The 20,877-nt window shown below is 45.4% G+C and overlaps 1 protein-coding gene across 1 annotated transcript; it reads left to right on the plus strand.

Moving 5' to 3' along the window:
* The first annotated feature begins 4,277 nt into the window (after positions 1-4,277).
* Positions 4,278-13,435, plus strand: SKIC8 (SKI8 subunit of superkiller complex). Its single transcript, XM_083169129.1, has 10 exons — positions 4,278-4,531; positions 4,700-4,727; positions 5,928-6,033; positions 6,401-6,573; positions 7,842-7,990; positions 8,101-8,194; positions 10,601-10,694; positions 11,060-11,152; positions 11,246-11,324; positions 13,069-13,435. The coding sequence occupies exons 1-10, from the start codon at positions 4,520-4,522 to the stop codon at positions 13,156-13,158; spliced, it is 918 nt and encodes a 305-aa protein (XP_083025255.1). The 5' UTR covers positions 4,278-4,519; the 3' UTR covers positions 13,159-13,435.
* Positions 13,436-20,877: the final 7,442 nt, after the last annotated feature.

A 20,877-nucleotide genomic window follows, 5' to 3' on the forward strand; every position in this document is an offset into this window, starting at 1 on the left:
ATACACAAAAATGCCCCTGTCCGTGCAGGGAGGAAGTTCGGGATGTTGCTTGGCAATGCCCGATGCTTCCGCCCTGGCTGCCCGGCTGAAGCCGGAAGAAAATGCCTAAAAAATAAATAAAAAAAAACTTTAATTCATACTACATTCAATCATACATACTTTATTATAGGTTCCAACGTGGCCAATCCTCTTCTCCTGTAGAATCCATAGGTTTACACTTGGGACTCCTCCCCTGAACTGGGAGATTTGACGATGACGTCAGCCACCGGTCCTCCCCCAGCCAATCAGCAGCGGGCTCCGGGGGAGCTCCGTGGCTGATGGCTCTACGGTTTATCGTTTAACATGGGTGTCTATGGGTGGTTCCTATCATGGAATCTACAGGAGAAGAGGACTGGCCTACATTTGAACCTATAGGAATGTATGTATGTATGTATGTATGTATGAGTAAATGTAGTATGAATCAGAGTTTTATTTTTCTAAAGGTGTCTGTATGTGTTATTTAACTATTGGTTAAGTTGTAGAACTACAAGTACCAGCAGGCCCTTTAATGCCCTGCATGCTGGGTCATGTGGTTCGCCAAGTCCCTGCATGCGGGGAGGCTTGTTGGGACTTGTAGTTCCACAACTTAACACAATAGATTCTGAATCTATTTTTTACACTATATGGCTATCAGCCTGGTGCCCGCCGCCCAGGGACACCGGTGACAGTCCTGGGCTTCAGCCAATGCAGGGGTTGCCCTGAAGAGGGTTGACCCCTTTATTGGGGGGTCCCCTCTCCCCTAGGGTCCCGGCCCAGGCTGACTAGTCAGGAGTTAATGCTTTGGCCTGGGTACCTCATATAAAAAGTTTTCCCCCAGCTGTGGCATTAGCCTGCTGACTGTTTGGGCTCGGTGCTGGTTGTCAAAATATGGGGGACCCCTGCTCTCTTTGTCCCCCATATTTTGGGTAACAGGTCTGGCACATGAACATGGTGCTGGTTATAGATATAAAGGGGACCCAACTTTTTTGGCCCCCTGAATTTCTAAAACCAGGACTGGCTTTTTTTTTATGAATTATTTAATTATTCTATTTTTTACACTTGGAAGCCTGCATGGATCTCTGATCTTGGTAAATTTCCACTAAATTGTGTAACGCCTCCGAATTTAGACTTGTGTGCAACTCAGAATGAGGCACACAGACTTTAAGGCATAAAGGCACAATGGTCAATCAATGTCATTCAGGTTATACAGTTCACTGAATGATAGATGTATGTTGACCATTACACGTGGTATAAAGAAAGGAGAAACAGGTTAAACAGAGGGGGTGATTCAGGTTGGTTTACAAAAGCAAACTCCTTCTTTAATGGACAAAACCATGTGCCTTATTCTAGTTCACTCTTTCTGACGAAATCCTTCTTAGATGGACAAAACCATGTGCACTGCAGGTGCAATCCAATTCGACTGATTGTATGTTGATTGTAGGTAAATTGGGCATGTTTTGGCATGTTACATCCGATTCCGATCCAATGCGTTTGCCAGCTGGTTGTTTTTACAGATCTGTAAGAGATCCATTCAACTGGATACAGTTCCAGATTGGATTGGGATCGGATGCAGATCGTTAGCAGATCGTGTGCTCCAACAGATCGTGCAACCATAGCACAATCTGCTAAGGAACAGGATCTTTACGATGCGATATAGCACACCCCCACTATCCACGTCAGCCCAAAGCGTGGCGAGCACAGCAAGCCCCGCGAGGGGACGCAGTACGCGTCCTCCAGACCTGTTCATACCCACACTATCCATGTTGGTGTGAAGTTGATTTTATAAAGTGTGGCGAGCGCGGCGAGCCCGAAGCGTGGCGAGCACAGCGAACGGACGCGGAATACACATCAAGTAATACACGTCAAGTAATCCGTGTGCGCTTGCCACACTTCAGGCTCGTTTTCTGCATCCCCTTTCTGCCACGCTTCGGGCTTGGTGGCTCGCTGCGCTCGCCTCACTTTATAAGATCAACTTCACGCCAACGTGGATAGTGATAGTCGGAGGTTGCGCTCGCCACGCTTCAGGCTCGTTTTCCACGTCCCGATTTGCATACAATGCGATCCATGGGCAGTGCCGCCGTAAAACTACACAAGTACTGGTGTGTACCTAGCATTACAGGTTTGAATAGATAGATTGCAAAAATGTAAAATTATCATTAAGCAGAGGGCCATGTTGGGAGGTATGCAATGATAACTACGGTGGCGCGCCATTGCATGTTTTTTTCCCAGATGAACAACACTGCACTGTAAGCAGCACTGTCAAGCTCATCATGAGCAGCTCCATAGACCATGGCATACAGCATAATCTAAGATATTTGATTCTGGTTGGCACCTCCAGAAGATTATTACACACAGGGGGGCAGACCATACTTGCCTACCAGACCCTCTCCATGCGGGAAAAAATGCTCTGTTTCTGGACTTCCCTGGTAATGTATGATTGCCATCACCTGTGGAGAGCTAGGTAAAGGTTTTTCACCACAGGCAGTGGCGGATTCAGGGGGGGGGCACCCGGGCACGTGCCCCCCCTGTCATTAATTTTGTAGCTGAGGACCAGGGCTTTCAAACGAGCCCAGCCTTGTGTCTCTAGCCTCCCGGGAACCGGAGATATCGCCTGGCAAAGCTGTAACGTTTTTTTCCCCATAGGATAATATGGGACCCTTCAATTCCGACCCCCCACCCGGTTCCGGCGGCTGCTGGTTCCCCCCCTGGCATCGCAGAAGCTTGTGGTTGATCTCATTCCATTCCAAATCGCTTGGCCTTCAATATGATACCAGGCTGGTCCATATCAGTCAATCGGTTTCAGAGATATTGCATGTAAACCAATTCTTTTATTTTTGAAATATAATTTCATGGCTGTTTATGTTCTTTGAGGGCAGATTACTCTGGAACCAAACGTTCCAGTTTCACTGGACCAAAATCATTCAAAGCCCACTCAAAAGTTCTTCAATAGGATATTTGTCTTATGTAAATGGGTCAGTTGGTTCCGAAGATATAGCCGGTTAAATTAGAAAACTGGTTAAAGGGGGGAAGGGGTGGTTTTCTCTCCCCCTCACACCAGAAAATGCAGGGACTAGGCTGGTGTAAAAGGGGCCAACCTGGGAATGCATTTTCTGGTGTGAAAGGGGTATTTTTTCAAATAGCCAGGACCTGCAGTGCTCTGAATACAGCCAGGCTCTGCCACTGTCAGTGGCTATCACTTCTGCCTGGCGGCAGCTGTCCCCGTTTACCACAAGCATTTATTCCCCCTTGGAAATGAGCCTGTAATCCCACATGGCAACATGCATGGAACCTCTGGCAATGAGCATGGAACCCTTGGCAATGAGCATGTAGATAAGCAGCACTTATGTAGCATAATTTTTAATAGGCATTATGGTGTTTGGCATAATACATAATGGACATAATAGCGTGTAACTTAACGTGTAATGGACATTATGGTGTAAATGTTTAATGCACGCCTTTGGTGGACAATGTCCCTGTTTATGAAGCGTATTGTGAATTTTGGCTTAATCTGTGTGGCATTATGTGAATTCTGGCTCAATCCATGTGGCATTATGTGAATTTTGTCTCAATCCATTTGGCATTATGTGAATTTTGTCTCAATCCGTGTGGCATTATGTGAATTTTGTCTCAATCCGTGTGGCATTATGTAAATTCTGGCTCATCCGTGTGGCATTATGTGAATTTTGGCTCATTCCATTTGGCATCATGTGTAAGGGGCAAGTATAATGGGGTGTAGTATTTTGTTGCATAATGTGTAGAAGTTGTATATGGTGTTGTACACTACACTCAAGGACACGCCCCCTGTTGAGTGGCCACCCCCCCTTTTCTGGAGCGCGCCTTCGGCGCGCGCACAATTACATCCTTCACATTTGTCACCATGGTGGGCCTGTGTACTTTAACTGCCAGGGCCTATTTTTAGTCCCATTCCCACCCTCTCTCTGCCGCTCTCTTAGCATGTACACTGGCACCACTAACACTGCCCCTCCCCCACCTAAACCCTCTTTTATCATGGTGCCCCCCCTGTCATTTTATCCTGGATCCGCCCCTGACCACAGGTGATGGCAATCCTACATTACCAGGGAAGTCCAGGAACAGAGCATTTTCTCCCGCATGGAGAGGGTCAGGTATGAGGCAGACAGAGATCTCTCCCCTCTTTGCCACTCAACGCACTCGTCTGTCTCTAATTCATGCTTAACGAAGTGCATGAAAGCATACAAAAAATGGCCTAACAGCGCTAGCTAATGGCGACATGCACCTAACATACAGTTTACCCTCTAGTGTTAGATGCCTGTACTGTTCCTGGTGACGTCATCTACAAGCGACTTTTATGTCAGCGCTGTTACTTTATTATAGCTGTTTCTTTTCTAAGCAACCAGCGAGAGATTGATATTCACAGGCAGCATCAGCAGTAGTGGTACCGTGTCTGACAGGGTATTAACCCCGGGCTCCTGCTTGTACTTCGTAGGTAACTATCATCCCTCATTCATCCTGACGCCTGGACATGAGCACACAGGTAAGGAGGCTCTTTAGATCACTCTATACAGCACGGTTAGGCCATCTGTGGTTATGCACTACAAGTCTCAGCACACCCTGACAATCACATGTGCAGCGCTGCTCCCCATCTCTGCTCTTGACTGGTTTTGGTGATTGTTTTGTAACCACTTGTCTCTTGCTTTTACAGTACAGCATCCTTTACAAGCAAGAGCAAGGTAATTATTTTAACACTTTAATGAAATGCACTGTTTAAAATGTTCCTCTATTAGTGTGCACATTATGTAAGTTGTGTACAGTTATGTTATGTGATACTGGTGTGCATCTGAACCAGCTTAGTGTTATGGCCCCTACACACATCTGCTAATATCAAGGTATTTTTTAAGCGACTTTGCTAAGTTTGGCTAAAGTCACTTAAGAAAGCTCCTACATCGTTGTGTGTTTAGGAGCTGATTGTCAGTGTTTTCCACCGGAGAACACTGGCGCTGTTGTCTCACTCCGCACACAGTGATGATGGCTCGTGGTGTGTGTGTGTGTGTGTGTGTGTGTGTGTGTGTGTGTGTGTTGACAGCGCTGCAGCAGAGGCTTACCTAGCATAGCTAGAAAGCCCTACACACATCGGAATGTGTGTAGGATGGTGGCCTATACGAGAGAGTGCATCTTTCCTGGATTATAGTGAAATATGTAAAAGTACATATGTAAAATAATGTTTCCTGTTAAGTCTTTATTTCCAGCATGAAGGGCAACATTGGAGCTGATGCTTTCCACATTCAATGCATAAAAACATTGCAATTGTGCTATGTTACAAGTTCTGAAAATCAAAATGTTATGGAACCTTGCCTCTGGCATGCTCTATGAAATGGAAAGTGCTATCGGCGTCCATAGAAGGATCTCTTCAGTTCTCTCTCGATTTTAGTATGCAGGCTCAGGATCACAGTTGCAAATGCTGTGGGGTCAAGGAGGCCGTTGATGATGACAGTGGCCCTTCCTCCCAACAGCCAAGAAATGCTTTAGTTTTCTGGGACACTCTCAAAAAAATGCTGCTTTGCCGCCCCCAAACAGTCACAGGATGTCAATCACCCTGCGTATGGACCGCAAAGGCTAGATCCATTTGTACAGATGGCTCGCGCACAGCGTACCATGTGCGTTTGTCCGATGCTCGTCTGGGCTTCAAATTCACAGGGTCTGAATCGGACCCCAGTGTGTCATTTTGGTTGATTCATTTGTAGGGGGTGCAAAGGTGGGTTTTTGTTTTTTTTTCCTCAACAACCTGGTCCTATAGTGCCTGAACAACAAAGTTGACTGGCAAGTACATCTTATATATAGGTAAAATTTGGCGTAACCACTTTTGAAATAGTTTTTAACAAACCTGGTCATATCCTTAATGCAATGTCTGAAGATATGTGTTCTACTTTCAGCCCATAGTGATGCAATATGGTCCGTAGCTTGGGGAAAAAATACCAATGATGGGTCAGAGACTGTGATTAGTGGTTCCTTGGATGACTTGGTGAAGGTGTGGAAATGGTAAGTTGATTTGGTAGATATTAAATGACTCATTTGTAGAAGTTTTAGTAAAGTCACCCTTATTGTGTAGCATGAGCTCTGGAGACTTCTCCTTTTGCAAGATACTTTTGGAATTACTGGCATTTTGCATGGACTGCCCTATCAAGTATAATACCCCTTTTACACGTCTCAAAACTCCGGGTCTTCGGTGGGTCAGAGGCGGTGTAAATCTTTCACGCCGGGACTTCTACCCAGGTCTTGACCTGGGTAGAACACGGCCAGGACCTGGGTAGAGGGCGGTTGGGGGGGTTGGGGGGGGGGGCAAGTTTGCTTGCAGAAAACTTGTCATATCCTATTGCAATGTCCTATAACTGCTGATCCTTTTCAGGTCTGACGAACACCTGGACCTGCAATGGACACTCGAGGGCCACCAGTTGGGGGTTGTATCTGTTGATGTGAGTCCCACTGGGAACATTGCAGCTTCTAGTTCTTTGGATGCACATATCCGCCTCTGGGACCTTGACACTGGCAAGCAGATGAGCTCCATTGATGCTGGGCCTGGTATGACCTTATCAAACTTATTTTTTTGTTTCATAATTGTTCATAAGGAAACGCTACCACACTGGGGGGTATTCAATCCGGGATTCCGACTATCAGAATGTCCCAACAGTCGGAATCCCAGGCCCTTTTTGTGTCTCTCAACTGCAACTTGACAGCCGGAATTCAATGTTCTGGCTGTTCAGTTTAGGAAAGTCCGAAGATTGGCAAAAACACCCACGGATTGTCGAAAACTGTTGTGAATTTGACAATCCGCAGCCATTTCTGACAAAACAGATCCGACTTGTTTTACAGTCGGATCAGTTTGGTCGGAAACTGCCTTCAATACTGTTGGAAACGGCAGCACTGAATAGGCGAAGGCCCTTATTTCCACCGGCAGAAATAGCGGCCGGGGACTGAATACCCCCCACAGCAGTGGTTCATATAATGCACAGAGCTGACACGCCTAGAGCCAATGCTCCTGGGCGGGCACTAACATTCAGTGTAAAGGCCGGCATGCTATATGCTGAATGTTGGTGCCACTTTACATTTTTAGCTCCAATCTGTATAGACGCGCCACTTCATAAATATAGCCCACTTGCAGACTGTTACCGTTACTGTATTATAGGTGCTGTTAGCCTGTTTCGTTACAGGAAGTGTACTCCCATTTTGTGGGGTCTTGACTGATGGATACGACCCTCAGTCTATACACCTTATTCTGGTCTATGCTGGGGGTGTTTGCGACAAGTGACTTGAGGAATAAATATGACCCTGTTTTGCACTGTAATTCCATATGCATTATGTAAGAGGGCTTCACAGGCTATTAATGGGACTTTAATCCGTTTCTTTCATTCTGTAATGTATTGGGACCTTCTGTGTAGTAGCGTATTAGTACTTAGAGATGAAAACTATGTGGATGTTATGTCATCTCATAAATGGGCTATTTGTTTTACGACAGCCAGAACTAGTGCTTTCCTTGTACGTGCCCATATAAAATATATATATATTTTTTTTTTATCTTATTTTTATTATTATAATTTCTATAGTCAAAAACGCTGGAGTAAAAAGTCTATGACAGGTGAGGCAGTGCCTCACCTGGCTACCTTTTCTGCACATCTCTTATCAAAACTCAGTGAATCTCCAGCAGTATACACTGCTGCACATGTGTATAATGCTGGTATGTACCCCATGGCTCACATACTGTGTGCATATCTGGCTCTAGTACTTGCCAGGGACTCTTGAGCCATTTACCTCACCGCACGTCCATGCCTTACACCTATATATCTCCACAGTGGATGCTTGGTCTGTTGCCTTTTCACCCGACTCCCAACACTTGGCTACAGGAAGTCACGTAGGGAAAGTAAACATCTTTGGCGTAGAGACTGGAAAGAAGGAATTCTCACTCGACACCAGAGGCAAATTTATCCTTAGTATTGCTTATGTAAGTTTCCGTGTCTATACAGACAAAACCTAGGCCATTGCCATGTAGTTTGCTTAATGTTTGTTTGTTTGTTTGTTTATTTATTTATTAAATATCTGACTGACCAACAGAGTCCAGATGGGAAATATTTGGCAAGCGGGGCCATTGATGGCATTATTAATATCTTCGATATTGCAACTGGGAAACTTCTCCACACGTTGGAAGGTAAGCGTATCTTCATAGCATGTAAAACAGAGTAACTGACTGGGTGGTGGTGGGTTCATCAAGGTTTTTACCACACTTCAAAGAGTTATTAGTAGGACATTGACATTCGTGTATGTTTGTGTGATAGATCGTTTAGGCTGAAATTTACTGCAGGTAATTAATCCTGGGGGTACTCAGTTAGCCCCAAAAGAAGGTAGCATTGGGATTTTATTTTCTGCCGAAAGAAAATCCCTGATACCTTGGCTGTTACCAGGTCCTGCTGACCTGATAGCTCAGGAAGGATTCAGTGTGTTAATAGTCATTAACCCCAATTAATGGCCATTAACATTCCTATTTGGAAGTGTATTAAAGCCTAATGCTATCGGCGGTAAAGTAATGTAGGTAATTGAATAATGGCTTTAGATTGTAAATATATGGACAATTCTGAGTATATTTTTGTAATGAAAAGATCAATAAAGAAGCATCAATAATGGCTTTAGACTAAATTCTACTGGACAGGTTCTGATATCGCTGCATTATAAGCTTTTTATATATACATAAGAGATTAAAAAGGAAAGGGAATTATAGATGACTGTAATATTGGAAGAGTGGTGTGTGTGTGTGTGTGTGTGTGTGTGTGTGTGTGTGTGTGTGTGTGTGTGTGTGTGTGTGTTTAAGATGCTGTGCTGTGTGGAGTTGGGAAGAATGACCTGTCCATCACATGCTAAGCTGCCCTTGCAGACCCTGGGGGTTATTTTGATTGATTCACTCGGTTGCCAATTCGTATCCTTGCGAGTCAACCTAACCCTGCCTTGCGAATGGTTGTACACCAGCCCACTATCCATAAGGCACCTTCCTTCACACTGGTTGCGAATGGATGTTTTACCTAAACATCCATTCTTAGCCTGCATGGGAGCACCCACATAATTCAGTGGTCGATGACCATGGAATGATGTGGAATGTGCATGCATATGTAAAGGTGTTGTGAGGTACTCTTACATATGCGTGCACGTTCAGAAGGAAGTGGGCAGGCAGCAGAAATCCGGAGATGTCAGCCGCCCTCATTAGCATGAGACTGCCCATAAACCGCTGGGCATTCCCATATGCTAATGGAGCCCCCGCCCGCTGTCCTGGGTGCGTGCACTCAGCGATCCGACTATTCGCAGTGCATAAATACAAGTGCGCAGTAACACAACATCGGTCCCGTGCGAACGAATGGACCTGAATAAGATCCACTGAGTGGGGGTGGGTTTACTAAGAAGGGAGTTCTTTTTCAGATGGGATGTTGCTATGAGCAACCAAACAGATAAGGGGCCAAATGTAATAGGTTGAGAGATTTTGGGAGAGTTTTCCCATGTTTTTTAAAGCAGCAATCAATTACATGGCAAAATCAACCTGGTTTTGCAGTGTAATTGATTGCTGCTTTAAAAAACATGGGAAAACTCTCCCAAAATCTCTCACTTTCTGAAACTCTCACCCTATTACAGATGGCCAAGGTGTTAAATAAGGAGTGGATTCTGATTGGTTGCCCATCCCATGTGATATAGAACTCCCATCTTAATTTTCCTCTGGGTCTCGCTGTCACATGCATTATGTTTGTTTGATTGTTGGCATTACATTTATCACTGAGATCTGTGGTTAGAGATGGTTTACAGATTTATCCAACATGCTGCAATTAGCAATGGTGAAGACAAACTATGGAGCAAATAAACTTTGCTCCAGTGCAAGGGCAGCTGATCAGAAATAAATGTAAATGTACTAAGATAGGAGGTCTAATGAAAATGGGATGTTCCCCAAAGCAGCCAATCAGATTATACTTATTTATTTAGCACTTACAGAGATGGGGTGACATCAGCCCCATGCTGTGATGTAGTTTTTTTTTTTTTTAAGCACAGATCGCTCAGCACACATGCTATGCACCAGTTATGTATGCCAAGCGATTTGTGCAGACCGGTTCTCTGAGAGCACTGGCGATCTGACTAGCTCTTGGCTACATGTAGTCAAGAGCAAGTCAGGCGTTGGCCCGGCACATCGCCGTCGCTCAGGGGCATACACACGGAGCGATCTGCTTAATTTGTAAAGGTGCCCACACGCACCGATCCCGGCGTGCGTTGTGGGCTTAACTAGCACACATAGCATCGCATCGTATGCCTTGTGCATACGATGTGCATGCGATGCTATGCTAGAAAAAGCTAGTACAAAAAGTATGTGCAGCACATACTTTTTGTACTGTGCGATGAGGTGCCGCGGGAGCGCGCACCCAATCATATAGCATCGCACCACCGGGATTGGTGCGTGTGTGGGCACCTTAAGTGCTTAGAAAGTGAGCCTTGCACCTCTTGTTAAAAGGCTATGCACCTCTTGTTAAAAGGCTATGCTTGATTTGACCATTCTCAATTTTTTTCCCCTTATTATTGTTTCCTCCAGGACATGCTATGCCAATCAGATCACTAACCTTCTCCCCAGACTCTCAGCTGCTAGTCACAGGCTCTGATGACGGATATATCAAGATCTATGATGTGTAAGTTGCAGACTCACTCATTGGTTGTCATTTAATTTTTTGTTGTTTTTTTTCCTTAATAAAACACTTTCTAAAACTAAGGAGCTTGGTTTTATAGTGTACTCTTTGCTTACACACTGTGGAGACATCCATGTGGTAGACAAATCTAATATCTATAACAAAAAATCCCATGTCTACTTAATGTCTCAGGTTTCCAGTGAGTGTATTCCGCCTACAAAGTACATGCACAGTGCAAATTTTATATGTATTCTAAATAATTGTTTAGCTGTAGGAATATGCCAAGTTATGTTACATGTGCTGAATGTATATAGGTTATGAGGCATTTTAAGTCCTTTTTTTTTTATATTTTATTTTGCTTTTGGCAGGCAACATGCCAGTTTGGCTGGCACACTCAGTGGACACGGCTCCTGGGTACTGAATGTGGCGTTCTCCCCTGATGATGCTCATTTTGTCTCTAGGTAAGAAGGGTATAAATGAGAACAATGACATGAATGTGAGACGGTTCTGTGAATGTACAATGTCGTTTTCATACCTGTGTAACCTCTCCTCAGCTCTTCTGACAAAAGCGTGAAGGTGTGGGATGTTGCCAGCAGAACTTGTGTTCATACATTCTTTGATCACCAAGAACAGGTACGATGACATTGGTGTGAATCCAGAGAGTCCCGCCTGATTCTTGTGTGTTTGGGTGGTGGATGCTTAGCACAACACCTCACACAGGAGTTACTGTGACTGGACATCTTTTAAACGAGGGCACCCCGGTGGATACTATTTGCTCTTAGTGAGTGTGTTCATCTCTGTTATTGGAAAAAATGTGCTAGTGTAAAGGAGGGCAGGGCACAAGTACAGTATATAAGTAGTATTGTGTAAGTGACCTCACTCCATAAGAGGGCTGGCTGTGACTGTACAAATTAGGTCCCCCCTCAGGTCTGTGTCACCACAACAGCCACCGCCCAGGGTACTCATTCATGCTGCCCAGGAATTGGAGTCAATCTCTGGCCTCTCACTCCCTGCTGACACAATCCGTCCATTCCAGCTGCTCTCCGTTCTGACTACTACTGCTGCCACCGACACCCGAGCGCCCAGCCAGCCACAGCAAGAGACAAGACCACGTCCCCATCTCTCCCAGCTCTATACCAGCAACAACACTGCTTCCCTTCCTGGAGACTGAGCACTGGCAGCAGCCAGAGAGGGAGAGCCTGGCCTGCCGCTGTTACCAGATGTACTGACATCACTCTTCTTGCACACACTGCCTGGCCCTGCCAAAGTGATTTTTCTTAGACTCAATTCACTAAAATCATAATCTGGGAAAGGCCGGTGGTTAATATACCTAAACCCTCCTCGAGTACTGCAGTACAGAATAGTGAAAAGTGCACAAAAATGTGTCCAGCGTTGAAATTGTCAGGCTATAATCAATTAAACATTAGAATAAACCTTTTTGTGGTTACAAACCCCACACCGAATGTCTGGCTGAGTGAGGCGAGTCTGCACCCCTGCCCTTCCACCATTGAAATAATGATCCTCATACAGAGCCATCGAACATTGACCCTTTATTCAGATCTGATCGCAGTACAAATTTGTTCTCAAAATGGGCAAAACCATGTGCACTGCAGGTGGGGCAGATGTAACATGTATAGAGAGAGTTAGATTTGGAGGAGTTATTTTGTTTCTGTGCAGGGTAAATACTGGCTGCATTATATTTACACTGCAATTTAGATTTCATTTTCAACACACCCCACTCAAATGTAACTCTGCACATCTGTTACATCTGCTCCACCTGCAGTGCACATGGTTTTGCCCATTTTGAAAACAAATTTGTACTGCGATCAGATCTGAATAAGGGCTATTGTGTATACAACTATCTCCATGGAGACGGTGGATTACAAGAGGCAAACCTAAAAACTTCAGCTTAACAAGCAAATAATAACAAGCTTCCGGGGGCGGGCTGATGACGCACAATCTTGTGGTCCAATCGCGGTTCGGGAGCTGTCCGGTTACGTAAGGCAGATATCTAGGTCAGTTAGAGTGACCTCTCCATTCCTGCGGCATACTGGCAGCATTCCCAATCAGCGCTGTGGCAACAGGTGTGCGGCGTGATCCGGACTGGTGGGGGTGAGTGTGTAACCAATCGGGATTGATATGAGGGGCGGACTTGTTTTGTGATTTCAGGTATTTCTGTGCCTGTGTTTGTAATGTGCTTTTGTGTCCCTGATGACGGAGTATCGTCTCCGTAACGGTGTAGGACCGCAAATGAAGGACTTTTAAACTTTATCAGCCTGAGGGAGTGCTGCCTCTATTCTGTGTGTGTGTGTGTGTGTGTGTGTGTGTGTGTGTGTATTGGTCAGTATCCTGTAATTAATTTGTTTTTTCTTTGTAGGTTTGGGGTGTACAGTACAATAGAAATGGATCTAAAATTGTCTCTGCTGGAGATGACCAGGAAATCCATATTTACGACTGTCCCATCTAACACATCGTGGAGGAAAGAACTGACAGAGAAATCATTTCAACTTGCCTGCCGCTGCTATGAACTGTCATCTGATTGGACATGTCCATATCCCAGATCATGTCATTTAGTAAATGCCGACATGTCTCTTTTTATGTGGATGTTTCATTTCTTTTTTTGCCAGTGCAGGAATTATTAAAACATTTGTCACTTCTTTCCTAGTATTATATAATGGGAGCTTTATGTTTTATAAACTAGAGAAATCACAAAATTCTAAATACATTTTTTTACTTTCAAAACACATTGGTTGTCTTATTTTAGAACTGAACCACCTCAAAATATTGGGAAAAATACTTGTTTGATTTAACAGAAGTCATACTAGATAACGTGAATGGGGGTGGAAAGATCATAAGTGACTGTGGAATAGATGAATGAAGCAGTGATAAGGGAGAAGTAGCCCAAGGCAACCAATAAGTTGCTCTGTATAATTTAATAATATGCAAATTATAGGTGCTACTTCAGTGCTGATTGGTTGTCATGGGCCACTTCTCCTCTGGCTCATTTATCCTCCTTTTATCACTGCTTCATACATCTAGTCCTATATCACATGGTGACCAAACGTAACGGCAACATCTTTTGCTGACCAGATTGTGAGACAGCTACATCCAAAGTCTGATTTATTTGTTATCAATTTGCACCAAGCGCATTCCAGCATCAATATCGATGATTGTTTTATACAATACCTGCAGAATATATATATATATATATATATATATATATATATATATATATATATATATTTATATTATTATTTTTTGTATCTCTCTTTACAGAAGAATTTGTATTTTTAGCTAATACAATTTGGTCTTTTTACTCAATTTAGCAGGACAAAAAAATGAATAACCAAATGTAAAATAATTTTTTTTTGCTTCATTAAAATCTTTGGAGAAAGTGAGCCTAAAGTGAATAATATTATGTTCAGTTTAGGCTCACTTTCTCCTAAAATCCTATTTTGAGTCTTAAAAACACCACAAATAATCCATAAATGGTCCTGCGGTACTTCTGTAGTTTCACGTCGCCGGAAGTAACAGAAACTTGGCAGCCTGCCAGAGGCTCGCGTGCCACTCTAGCTAAAGTGTTATAGTGTAACGTGATGTAGCGTAGCGCTGCGCGCGTGACACTCTAGTTGAAATGTAATAAGGTGTAAAAAGGAGACAAACAGGGCTAAACGGGGCTTATAAATCGCACAACCCGGCACACCGCCACTTTGAGACGCTTTTAGCGTCTCAAATCACACTCCCGGCACTTCGGCTTAGACGCGCGCGGGCAGCGTTACGTAGTCAGTCAGAGAGCTACGCAGTTTGTGTAGTCAGTCAGTCAGCAGTAGCCCTGTATGAGACACTGAGGTGAATAATGGCAGTGGCAAGCCTCTGTATGGCAATGGAGCGTCTGACGCTATTTAACCTGCCGCAGACGGAGGAGGAGGCTGTGGCTTTCTTGCAGGCCCGCCAGTTCCTGCCACAGACCATGACCTGCCCCAATGGCCACCCCATGAAGCTCAGCATAAAGGAGCGCATGTGGCGCTGCCACATTCGCAGCTGCCGAAAGAAGGTGAGCGTCAGGTCCGCTCAATGGTTCAGGGGATCTCACCTCACCTTCGTGACCCTGATCAGATTCATATATTGCTGGGTAGAAGAGCTGACCAGCATGAAATTTTGTGATAAGCAGCTCAACATCTGCCAGAAAACTGCTGTCCAATACAGTAATCTAATGAGGGAGGCCTGCACGCTAGACCTGCTGGCACAGCCTCAGCGGCGAATCGGAGGCCCGGGGCAGATCGTCGAGGTAGACGAAAGCCTCTACGTAAAGAGGAAGAGCAACGTCGGACGGCTCCTGCCCCCAGCAGTGGGTATTCGGGGGGAATATCCAGGGAGTCCGGCCAGTGCTTTATCGCGGCGGGATGCGGCCGCCATCGAGGCCCATGTGGAACCGGGCACTACTGTCTTCACAGACTGCTGGAGGGCGTACAATACCCAGCAACTCCAGCAGGCCGGTTATGTTCACGGGAAGGTGAACCACAAATACCACTTCGTCGACCCGGACACTGGGATGCACACCCAGAATGTGGAGCGACTCTGGGGCAGCTGCAAGTGGCGTAATAAACGCCAGAGGGGTACCGCACGCCATCACCTGGACTCCTACCTCCTGGAATTTATGTGGAGGCAGAGTTTAGGCGCCCAGGACCCCTTCCATCGTATTTGGCACGCTCTGACCCTGCTCCCCCTGGTCGAGAAGGAGGATGCTGGCGGTGATGTCGACACAGCAGGTCCTTCCGGTGAAAGTGCTGGCGGTGATGTCGACACAGCCGGTCCGTCCTCTAAAAATGCTGGCGGTGACGTAGACGCCGAAGTTCATTCCTGCTCTACTGATTAAATCATGTCTTTTAAATTATTGTCGGACTTTTTATTGTGCTGATTATTTCATGTCATTGAATCATTTATATTGTACAGTTATGTTGAATTTCAACCAAACAAAAGTTAAATTTCACTTGAATTTAAACAAAAAAAAAGTTAACAGTTGCCGAAAATGTCGTCTTTACTGCTTCAAGTGTGTGAGTGTGTGAGTGTGCAGGTGTGAATGTGTTCCTAAATCAGCCCCACTATCCACGCCCACCCGAAGCGTGGCGAGCGGCGGCGGTACGCGTCCTACGACCTTTACATACCCCCACTATCCACGTCGGCGTGGAGTTGAGAATAGATTAGTGTGGTGAGCGCAGCGAGCCATCGAGCCCGAAGCGTGGCGAGGGACGCGGATACCTTCACAGCTATCCGCGTCCCCTCGCGGGCTTCACAGGTGTCAGCGTCCGCTCGCCACGCTTCGGGCTCGGTGCGTGGCGAGCGGACGCTGACACCTGTGAAGCCCGCGAGGGGACGCGGATAGCTGTGAAGGTATCCGCGGGGCTCGCCGCGTTTCGGGCTCGGTGGCTCGCTGCGCTCGCCACACTAATCTATTCTCAACTCCACGCCGACGTGGATAGTGGGGGTATGTAAAGGTCGTAGGACGTGTACCGCCGCCCCTCGCAGGGCTCGCCACGCTTCGGGTGGGCGTGGATAGTGGGATTTACACGGTCCACAGCTGTGGCGTCCACTAGTGGCACTGAGGGTGGGTTTCAATAGTGTTCCCCTAGGGCCACCTAAATTTTCGATGCTTTTGCGTCTAAATTTAGATGTACCCCTTCACCTAAGTAAATCCAGACGCATTTGCGTCTGGGTTTACAAGCCCCAACACCTTTGCGGCTTGCAAGGCGCCTGTATTCTAACGCTTTAGCGTCTGAATCCAGGCTTTCCGGCTTCTTAGCGGCTATCTATGTGACTCGAGATTCAGACGCAGTTGCGTCTGAATCTCGCGTACAGTTTAGAAGCCCCGGCATCGCTGTGCCGGGGTGTCCACTTTAACATACCTCCGTTGTCAGCGGTGCCCAGGCGCTGCCTATTTCACTGTGGAACTACAAGTGCCACAGTGACCTTGACCTGTCAGCGCCTGGGCAGCACCGCTGCTGCTGCCCGGCGCTACGCTGTCAATACAGCTATACGCTGTTTGCGTAGCTGTCAATACAGCTAGAGCGGCGCAAGCACACTCTGTCTGACCTAGAGCGGCACGCGCACGGTTAATCAGAGCCTCTGGCAGGCTGCCAAGTTTCATAGCTAGAGCGGCACGCGAGCCTCTGCACTTCCGGCGCCGTGAAACTACAGAAGTACCGGTCCTGCTTTTATTGGCAGGTAATCAGACATTAACCAGCAGTGGGCTGTAGCGGAAGGTGACAATAAGTTGCCCCAAACATTTGAAAGAGGGAACACCCTATTTCCAAAATTGGTTCCTCTTATTTGTACCAGAATAGCAGGACCTACCTTCCATTTTAACTGGACTACATTATTTTTTTTTTTTTTATTAGTATAGGAGGTTTGTAATTGGATCACCAAATATTGGGCAAGTGATAAACCACCAGCCAATCAGCTCCTAGCTGCCATGTCACAGGCTGTGTTTGAAAAAATGTCAGGCAAGAGCTGATTGGTGGGTTATTTATCACTCTCCATTTTATCACTTTCGAAGCTTAGTGCATCTGGTCCATTCGCTTTTAAATGGTTACACTATTTAAACATGCGTCATCTCAATGCTGTAGGTGGTGGGATTGTGAAGATTGAGCGAATATTACGATTCAACACTTGCTCCATACTGTATTTTTTTATTATTATGTATTTGGTTTACAATAGTGATGTATGTGCTGATGGCACTTCCCAGGATGCACCAGTGGCTGCTAGGTGTCCCCACCAGCGGTTTTGGACAATTACTATCGGTGACAAGTGGAGCACATTCTCAGTAGTCTTGTACATCTGCAGAATGAGGTGGCAGTGGGCCTGGCAAGACCCTTACTGTGATCCTGGTATCATTATAATACAGAAGTGTATACATCATATTGACTTTTACCTAAGACATAACTTATGTATCACGCAACGTTCAAACAGCTGTCTGCTGACATTCAATCCATTCTACTAACCATAGGAGACCAGTGAGAAAAAGCTTAAAATGCCTCTAGACTAGAGCATCAGATAAAAGGTACAGCTGAGTTCTCTGACAGACCTAAGCAAAATCTCTTAGGAAGGCATCTGCACATCAATCCTCCTCTAAGACCACCGACACTACCTGTATAAATACTGTTTTACATGCTAGAAGTTATTTTACACACATTATCAATGCTACTCTTTTGTAGTGTCAATTATCGAGAATGTGCAGTTCAGTGTGCAGAATAATATGTTCCACATTGGCGAGCATAACATGCAGATCATTGCAGCACATCATATGCTGATTAGTGCTGGGGATGATATGCTGGTCATGTTTGGGTTGCTGGTATGCTAGTAATATTTGGCTGCACAATAAGGGGTCTATTCAACTCACCCCCCCTCATATGCCAATTCCCCCTGCTCTGTTTTTTGAGCGAGGGGGAATCGGCATATGCGGCTAAATACAGCGGGTTTGCTGCATTAGTCGCGTGTCTCGCTGTTTGGAGGATTCCCCCGGAACGCTGAATAGGGTGAGCGGCCGGTGAGGGGGTTAAACAGCGAGGATCACTGGTTTTCTACGATCCTCGCTGTTTAACCCCCTCACCGGATACGTCGAGCGGCATTGAATACTAGTGCTAGTGTGGAGACTTTGTTTAGAATATTTTTGAAGGACATTGACCGTGTTGATTTGTGATAAATGTACGTAAATTACATTAATATAAAGAAAACTTTTCTAATGATATTGACCGTTAAGGTGGCCATACACTTGGGCAATTTATCTGAAGCTTGAAATTGCATGAGATTTCCTTTGAACTCCCCAGCAGCTTTCCGGGAGTCCTGCATGTCAGATTCTGTGCTTGAGTCCGTATTTTGCATCAGATATATTGCATGCAATTTATCAACCCATGTCTGATGGGCTGTACTACAGGGTGCTAGGGGGTGGCCTGAATAGTACTGTTGAATTTGGCTGGTAATTCAGCAAAAAATACAACTGGAAAATACAAATTTTCCAGGCGTATTTGGCTGAAGCTGCAATATCTGCATGCAGGCTTCTCTGTGTAATAAAATGTGAAAATAAATAATAAAAAAAAAATGGAGTGGGGTCCCCCCCCCTATAACCAGCCCTGGGTTTGAATCCATCATATGCTACAATATATTTATGCACTAACAGCCGCTGGCATCTAATCATATGTTGGCTGTGCTAGATATCTATCTGCAGAAGCAACATTGCAGTGCAATATAACTCACAGCAGTTACATCTGTTTAAAGTAAAGCAAAGCAATCAGGCAGCTAATATTTTCACCTGCGGATCCTGTGAATACCGATGTCTTCATAATACATACAGCAGCCCTATCCTAATAATGAGAAGGGCTTCAACAGATGTATCTTTGATGTGAGGAAGTAACCTATTTGGATTGTCTTTGTATATATATGTTGCAAATTCATCTCAATAGAGTCTGCAACAATTTATCAGATAAACTATTAGTTCTGATTACTCCATCTACCCATAAAAGGGAAGCTTAATCTAAGGAATTGACACGGGAACCTAGATTAAATATAAATCATGGAAAATACCTTAGATATAGGATATATTTAATACAGGCAGTAACTCAATGAGAAGCTGAACCAAGGTACCTCATATATACTGTAAGAAAAGAAAATACATACGTCATAGGACACATGGTCACCACGTACGTGCTGTTTTAAACATGCACAAACTCACTTTGTCTAATTCATCTTATATTATATATTTCTCAGTTTTAAGGAAAATTAACAAATGTTATATTTTATTGTGATTTTCTTTTCTTCTTATGGAGCACCACACCATGACAATTTCTTCTCTTTCCCAACCAGTCTGGGCTTTTTGAGCTGGTCCTGGTTACAGAAATACAGGGAGCAAAAAAAGTTGGGGTTCCCCTGTATTTATATAACCAGCACCAGGCTCTTGGCCCAGTGCTGGTTCCTAAAATGCGGGGGACAAAAGTAGTAGGGGTCCCCCGTATTTCAGAAACCAGCACCGGACTCAAACAGCCAGTGGTGTCATGCCACAGCCGGGGGACACTTTTTAAATAAGGTACCCCGGCCAAAGCATGATCACCCTGACAGGTCAGCCCAGTCTGGGTCCCTAGGTGAAAAGGGTCCACCCCTCCAAGGGAACACCAGCCCGGGGCTGTCTCCGCCAACCCTGGTCTTGTCATGTACATGCAATCTGGGCACTGTACATGCGATTTATTGCTGAATTCTCAAGTAAATTGCCTAAATTGCATGTATGGGGGCCAGGGGCAGATTGGCCTGCCAGAAAATCAGTGTTCGCTGCTCCCCTCCTCTCCTCCCTCCCCTCCCCTCCCCTCCTCTCCTCCCTCCCCTCCCCTCCCCTCCCCTCCCCTCCCCTCCTCCCTCTTTGGCTGGGCTGTGCTACCACAATGGTTAGCGGCCGCAGCCACCAACTCCTGGCTGCCCACAGTAAATATGCCCCACCCCCCCGGAAGGACACCCCCCCCCCCCTAGACCGGACGCTGCAAGCTCTGGAATGCAGATTTTGGTGTCCGGTCCAGTGGTCTTGTCCTGGTCCGGTTTTTACCCATACCCTAAAGTCCTAGATCACAATACGAATCCATCCAAGACATGAGTTTTTCACATTTTTTGTGTCAATGCACTTTACCCTTACCAATCTGAGTCAGTTCGGATAGTAAAGTATGAAAAAGTTCCATATAGTTCACTCAAAATAATGTTGACCATAACAATATCGAACATTTGGTGCAATAACCCTGAAACGTTATATTTTCAGAGCCTTTTTATTCTGCCAGCATACTGTTGCTTCGTGGTGCCCATACTAATGTTTTGTCCTTTCATCCCACCTATTCTGCCATCTTCTATACAAAAAGTTATTTCAGATGTTTTAGGATAGGACTCAGGAGAGATCTTCTGCGTCTGAGCCATTTGAATACAACGATCCTGATTGGGCTACGACCATGCCACGTGGCGCCTGTTTCTCCCATCCCTCTCACTGCAGCGAGGGATTGGTAGTCAGAGATCCTATTATAGCCGAAGCATGTCAATTACTCTATTATGATTGGCTTATCCCAGTTTGGCCACTCCCCCACCTGTCGTACACGTAGGTACCTCGCCACGCAACAGATGCAGGGTCCTACACGCAGAGATTTAGGCGTCCCACAGTGCCTGT

The sequence above is a fragment of the Crinia signifera genome, chromosome 2 (assembly GCF_055691185.1).
Source record: "Crinia signifera chromosome 2, ASM5569118v1, whole genome shotgun sequence".
NCBI classification, from domain to species: Eukaryota; Metazoa; Chordata; class Amphibia; order Anura; family Myobatrachidae; genus Crinia; species Crinia signifera.

What these genes read in the sequence shown, in the direction of transcription:
- SKIC8 (XM_083169129.1), top strand. An exon ending in TTGGTGAAGGTGTGGAAATG is followed by an intron (nt 6,034 to 6,400) that starts GTAAGTTGATTT and finishes GATCCTTTTCAG; the next exon opens with GTCTGACGAACACCTGGACC. An exon ending in TTATCCTTAGTATTGCTTAT is followed by an intron (nt 7,991 to 8,100) that starts GTAAGTTTCCGT and finishes ACTGACCAACAG; the next exon opens with AGTCCAGATGGGAAATATTT.